A 7,307-nucleotide genomic window follows, 5' to 3' on the forward strand; every position below is an offset into this window, starting at 1 on the left:
ATCAGCTTCAAAACCTTAATGACTTGGAGAGGATCTGCAAAGAGGAGTGGGACAAAATCCCTCCAGAGATGTGTGCAAACCTGGTGGCCAACTACAAGAAACGTCTGACCTCTGTGTTTGCCAACAAGGGTTCTGCCACCGAGTACTAAGTCACGTTTTGCGAAGGGGTCAAATACTTATTTCACTCATTAAAATGCAAATAAATTTATAATTTTTTTAAAATGCATTTTTCTGGATTTTTTTGTTGTTATTCTGTCTCTCACTGTTCAAATAAACCTACCATTAAAATTATAGACTGATAATTTCTTTGTCAGTGGGAAAACATACAAAATCAGCAGGGAATCAAATAATGTTTTCCCTCACTGTATGTTAACTCAAAAGATGTATTGAAAGAAGAATCATAAGGTTATATTGTGACCGTGGGTGATTTTCCTATATTTTCTGGCTTACACAAGACTTTCGTCTTGATTGCCACTAAATCACCATCTTTTCTGGGTGTTTTCTACGTGTGGGCTTACACAAAACTTTCAGTCCTGATTGCCCCTAACACCGTCTTTTCAGTCTGTCGTCAGCATGTAACAATAATTATTAAAAATTTTCTTTCTTCTCGCGAAAGTATACACGTTGTCATGATCAATACAAAAATACAGTGTGATCAGTACTGCTTACACCATCACTCTTCACGCTAATAGTATACCTACTGTTGCCAGCAAGTGCACAACAATGGAAAATTAATTCCACTAGCGAAGTGATTACACTATCCCGTCTCTATACGGAGATAACCCTAGGATCCTACAGGGGTAAGCGCTGTATTTCTGTCTCAAGAAATATGCAAAAACACTTACCCCATTTATCGTAGGTCCTTCTCTTTGATCTCTTGACACGTCTTTTCCTGTCGATCTCGGAACACTTTTCCCAGTTCGTAGGAAGATTCCCCCCTTTCGCGGACGAGCCCCCAATTGTTAGAATCTAACTCTTAACAAATACCAAGATCGGCAGTCAGGTTTGTTCGGATGCACAAAGAAGAGAAACCTTTCGGGTACCCGGGAGGCAGTGATTAAAGACAAGACTCAAGTGTCCTGTTTAACCAAAGCTCAGAATTTATTAAGCCATCAGGGAGTATATATACGAAAACAAGAAGTTGCACCATTGGATGATCACAAGATCATATCAGACACAGACATCTAAATCATCTAAATATGGAACTGTGTCTGTTTAGCAATCAGGACAAAGTTTAGGACAAATGCAAGCTCAGCACACATCAGCGCATCTTCTGAGCAAAAGGGCACAGAGTGTTTCTGCTAAAATCTAACACATATAGAAAGTCATGTGATAAGGGGGTCTTTTCAGAATATGATGGGGAGCTTGTTCACCAAAGTTAAAAAACAACATTGTGATGTATGAAATATAATGACAGCTATAAATAGTCTCACAGAATGGTATATAACCAGAGCATTGAGACCCAAGATTTCAGATGTGTGCAGCTGAACATCTCGGCTTTATTGTTTGCCAATAAAATCTAATTTTGACACCTGGAACACCTTCGAGAGATCTTTCTCAAGCGGGAAAGTTAGCATAAACCACAACAATATCTGTCATCTCAAATGTGAAGACTGGCTCTGACTTTCGGCAACTAGCGTCAACTTGTCCAGCTCTGTAAATTGGGGCAAAAATTGTGTGTATTTCACTTGCATAGACACTCTAAATTTCAGTGTCTAGACATGTCAATGTAGTGTCTATACGTAAGTAAATTACTGTACGTTTGAAGCATACTTTACGTGAACTAAAAATACATACAAATGAGATCACATGGCTTTTTGACATTTATCTTTTAATGTTCTTTTTAGATCGGGTGGATATGAAAGAAGACTCTGTTACTTGCCATCAATGTAGGATGTGCTTCATTCAACAAGCAAGCCTCAAGCTGCACATGAGAATTCACACTGGAGAGAAACTGTTCACCTGCTCACAGTGTGGAAAGAGTTTCTTAATGAAACAAAACCTCGAAAGGCACATGAGAATTCACACTGGAGAGAAGCCGTTCACCTGCTCTCAGTGTGGGAAGAGTTTCACGCAACCAGAACACATTAAAAGTCACATGAGAATTCACACTGGAGAGAAGCCTTTACCTGCTCCCATTGTGGAAAGAGTTTCACAGTAAAACAAAGCCTTGAGAGTCACATGAGAATTCACACTGGAGAAACCGTTCACCTGCTCTCAGTGTGGGAAGAGTTTCACAGTGAAACATAGCCTTAAGAATCATATGAGGAGTCACACTGGAGAGAAACCGTTCACCTGCTCTCAGTGTGGGAAGAGTTTCACAGTGAAACAAAGCCTTAAGAATCATATGAGGAGTCACACTGGAGAGAAACCGTTCACCTGCTCTCAGTGTGGGAAGAGTTTCACAGTGAAACATAGCCTTAAGAATCATACGAGGATTCACACTGGAGAGAAACCTTTCATCTGTTTTCATTGTGGAAAGAGTTTCACAAAGAAACAAAGCCTTGAGAGTCACATGAGAATTCACACTGGAGAGAAACTGTTCACCTGCTCACAGTGTGGAAAGAGTTTCTTAATGAAACAAAACCTCGAGAGGCACATGAGAATTCACACTGGAGAGAAGCCGTTCACCTGCTCTCAGTGTGAAAAGAGTTTCACGCAACCAGAACACCTTAAAAGTCACATGAGAATTCACACTGGAGAGAAACCGTTCACCTGCTCTCAGTGTGGAAAGAGTTTCACGCAACAAGGAAGCCTTGAGAGTCACATGAGAATTCACACTGGAGAGAAGCCTTTTACCTGCTCCCATTGTGGAAAGAGTTTCACAGTAAAACAAAGCCTTGAGAGTCACATGAGAATTCACACTGGAGAGAAACCGTTCACCTGCTCTCAGTGTGGGAAGAGTTTCACAGTGAAACAAAGCCTTGAGAGTCACATGAGAATTCACACTGGAGAGAAGCCTTTCATCTGTTTTCATTGTGGAAAGAGTTTCACAAAGAAACAAAGCCTTGAGAGTCACATGAGAATTCACACTGGAGAGAAAACGTTCACCTGCTCTCAGTGTGGGAAGAGTTTCACGCAACCAGAACACCTTAAAAGTCATATGAGGAGTCACACTGGAGAGAAACCGTTCACCTGCTCTCAGTGTGGGAAGAGTTTCACAGTGAAACATAGCCTTAAGAATCATACGAGGATTCACACTGGAGAGAAACCTTTCATCTGTTTTCATTGTGGAAAGAGTTTCACAAAGAAACAAAGCCTTGAGAGTCACATGAGAATTCACACTGGAGAGAAACTGTTCACCTGCTCACAGTGTGGAAAGAGTTTCTTAATGAAACAAAACCTCGAGAGGCACATGAGAATTCACACTGGAGAGAAGCCGTTCACCTGCTCTCAGTGTGAAAAGAGTTTCACGCAACCAGAACACCTTAAAAGTCACATGAGAATTCACACTGGAGAGAAACCGTTCACCTGCTCTCAGTGTGGAAAGAGTTTCACGCAACAAGGAAGCCTTGAGAGTCACATGAGAATTCACACTGGAGAGAAGCCTTTTACCTGCTCCCATTGTGGAAAGAGTTTCACAGTAAAACAAAGCCTTGAGAGTCACATGAGAATTCACACTGGAGAGAAACCGTTCACCTGCTCTCAGTGTGGGAAGAGTTTCACAGTGAAACAAAGCCTTGAGAGTCACATGAGAATTCACACTGGAGAGAAGCCTTTCATCTGTTTTCATTGTGGAAAGAGTTTCACAAAGAAACAAAGCCTTGAGAGTCACATGAGAATTCACACTGGAGAGAAAACGTTCACCTGCTCTCAGTGTGGGAAGAGTTTCACGCAACCAGAACACCTTAAAAGTCACATGAGAATTCACACTGGAGAGAAATCGTTCACCTGCTCTCAGTGTGGGAAGAGTTTCACAGTGAAACATAGCCTTAAGAATCATATGAGGATTCACACTGGAGAGAAACCTTTCATCTGTTTTCATTGTGGAAAGAGTTTCACAAAGAAACAAAGCCTTGAGAGTCACATGAGAATTCACACTGGAGAGAAACTGTTCACCTGCTCACAGTGTGGAAAGAGTTTCTTAATGAAACAAAACCTCGAGAGGCACATGAGAATTCACACTGGAGAGAAACCGTTCACCTGCTCTCAGTGTGGAAAGAGTTTCACGCAACAAGGAAGCCTTGAGAGTCACATGAGAATTCACACTGGAGAGAAGCCTTTTACCTGCTCTCAGTGTGGGAAGAGTTTCACGCAACCAGAACACCTTAAAAGTCACATGAGAATTCACACTGGAGAGAAACCGTTCACCTGCTCTCAGTGTGGAAAGAATTTCACGCAACAAGGAAGCCTTGAGAGTCACATGAGAAATCACAATGGAGAGAAGCCTTTTACCTGCTCTCAGTGTGGGAAGAGTTTCACAGTGAAACAAAGCCTTGAGAGTCACATGAGAATTCACACTGGAGAGAAGCCTTTTACCTGCTGTCAGTGTGGAAAGAGTTTCACGCAACAAGGAAGCCTTGAGAGTCACATGAGAATTCACACTGGAGAGAAACCGTTCCCCTGCTCTCAATGTGGAAAGAGTTTCACAGTGAAACAAAAGCTTGAGAATCACAAGAGGATTCACACTGGAGAGATGCCTTCCATCTGCTGTCATCATGGAAAGAGTTTCACGCAACAAGGAAACCTTGAGAGTCACGTGAAAATTCACACTGGAGAGAATATTTCTCAATAGCAAATCAGTTTTTCATAGCCATACTGTTTAGAACAACCCAGTCTCACTGGGAAAACATGCCTCTGCCTACAAACTCCAAAAACGTACCTACGCACTAGGCTTGCTGCAGTAGTCAGTGTTATTGGTATATAGCTCATCTGTACACTGGTTACATTACTTGCCCACTGTTTTACTGCCCACATTGTAGTTGTGCTTTTTTATAGAAATAAAAACCATTTAGTCAGGCTCGGCTCGTCTGTAAGGGCAGGTGGGGCAGAGCCCCAATATTCACCCAAAACATAGACCTCTATTTAAACTTAATCAATAAGAAACTATAAATGTGTTCAGCATTCTGCAACAAATATTTTTTTGATTTTCTTTATAATTTTAAGTCATAAAGTGCACAGGATATATAAAAATTAATCGCAAGCTTTGGCAGGCACATAAAATGATACTAAGCGGGGCAATCGCACCTGTGCCCTCCCGAACTCAACAGTGCCCCACACATTTTACAATTTAAATGTGAGAAGTGGAACTGCAGCATGCTTAGTCTCGCGTAGTTTGGCATCACGGCATCTTTGTTTCCAGGCAGAACATTAAAGAACGCAACACACACATCTCCTGGAAATCCTGTATAATTCAACCAATCCGACGACGACTTCGAAACTCCTGAAGTGTTTCCACTTTTGTGTGTCATATGCATCAGACGTTTAGCTAAAATTCCGTGGGCGTGACGTCTGAGGCTGAGACTACAGCACGCTCTAATTGAGAGCCATTTGGGCAGTTTTGAGACTGCCCCAGTTATTAACGTTACCTTATCTCGCTCCAGATCAAGACGATTTCAGTCAGATTTAGCTGTCTTAGTGTTTGCATTAGGTCAGTAACTAGCTAGAATGTCAATTTTTCCAACGTGGAGTAGTGTTTTAAATGAATGAAAGTGTTAAACCTTCAGTTTAAATGTCCTCACATGAAAAGCCTTGATCGTTTTGTTGCGTTTGTTTTATGTTTGTTTTGAGATGAGACATGATATTCGTTTCCTCACTTAAATTCTTCTACAATTTGTAACATTCTTAATCAACATTCGGAGACAATATTAAGGCAATAATTATATTGCATTCTATGTGTATATTTCAAGCCTATCAATCAACAAGTTGCTAAATTTTTGAGCTGAAATGAGGTAGACAAACACCAACAATAGTACTAAATAGGGCATGGCTTATGACAAAAAGATTTATTGCTTTGACCTTTTGACCTTTCCCCCTCCCCCACACGGCCCACCCACATGGCGACCACCCAGGTCGTGTTGACCCCTTGACCCGTTAATGCTTTCCAGATGTGTGGAAATCGGAGAAGCGTGAAATTCCTACGTCATCCTGGGATGAGATATGTTGTTTGTACAAGTGTAAAACCATAAATGAGCTGTCGGGTATTGTTTTGAAGATTTTATGCTGAACCGGTGGGGGTTTGCCCATCTGTGGACCACGTGGTGGTTGCATTCCGAGGTCTGGTGTGTTATGGACTCTTTCCCTCTTTCTATGGGAGATGTATGTAAAAGGATAAACAGATTAAATTTTAACAGGTCAGTTTTAAGACAAGCATATATTCTGATGACTGTATAAAATGTAATTAAATAACACTCCTAATAATGAATTGGGAATGAATTAAAACCCTATTACATTTTTTCCTCAAGAGAAAAAAAATATTTTCTCCTCTTGCAAGCATTACCATTCTTCAAATGAGAGGTTTACAAAAAATTGTGTTTAGTTTAAGTTGGAAAAGGCATCTGTCTCCACCCTCACGCTCTCTCTCTCTCTCTCACTCTCCGTCTCTCACACGCACGTGTGCGCATTCAATCGTCCCGAGTCTTATTTTCTTCTATTAAATGAAAATAAATAAATAAATTATGCAATTACACGCAATATAAAACATTTACACTAGTTTTAGGTAACAAAACATTTTGTAATGAGGAACGGGCGACGTCGAAATAAGAAAAGGGAAAACAATATATATATTTTAACAGGCCAAACGATAAGGGCCATTGTGGACCCGACACGCCCAGACATGACAAATTTCTGTGTTTTATTCACATTTATTTGTATATTTGTACTTGTATCACAGAAAATTTAAGTTTCTACATTATATTTAGAGCCTTTAATATTTATAGTGTATCATCCCCTAAACCTACCCAGCACAGTAAACTTTCTTATTTTTTACATTTTCATAAGCATCATTTAGTATAATTTAATAAAAAAATAATAATAATAATAATAACATTTTTAAAAAAAAAAGCTAATTTATTAAAATGTTTTAATTTAATTTATAAAAGTGCTTATGGGTACAATCATTTGGAGTATTACTACACTCCATAGACAAAATTATTTTTCACTGTACACCTACCAAAATTCTGCATACAACCATTTTTAATAAAATATATATTTTTTAAGCGTTCTGAATTATGAGGACTCAAGAAGTTTCATCATAAACCCCATTGTCATATCAGTGTAATACCTATATCATTATACAATTTTGTATCATGATAAGTCATGTAAACAAGCATGTGCTTAAACATTTCAAGCTAAAGAGACTTATCTCT

At 39.7% G+C, this 7,307-nt stretch overlaps 1 protein-coding gene across 1 annotated transcript; it reads left to right on the top strand.

Moving 5' to 3' along the window:
* The first annotated feature begins 1,894 nt into the window (after positions 1-1,894).
* LOC131525173 (zinc finger protein 850-like) lies at positions 1,895-4,735 on the top strand. Its single transcript, XM_058752545.1, is given in 3 exon segments — positions 1,895-2,123; positions 2,126-2,195; positions 2,197-4,735. Coding segments are annotated over 3 exon segments (2,838 nt in total).
* The last annotated feature ends 2,572 nt before the right edge of the window (positions 4,736-7,307 follow it).

This window comes from Onychostoma macrolepis, chromosome 19, assembly GCF_012432095.1.
Source record: "Onychostoma macrolepis isolate SWU-2019 chromosome 19, ASM1243209v1, whole genome shotgun sequence".
Lineage (NCBI taxonomy): Eukaryota > Metazoa > Chordata > Actinopteri > Cypriniformes > Cyprinidae > Onychostoma > Onychostoma macrolepis.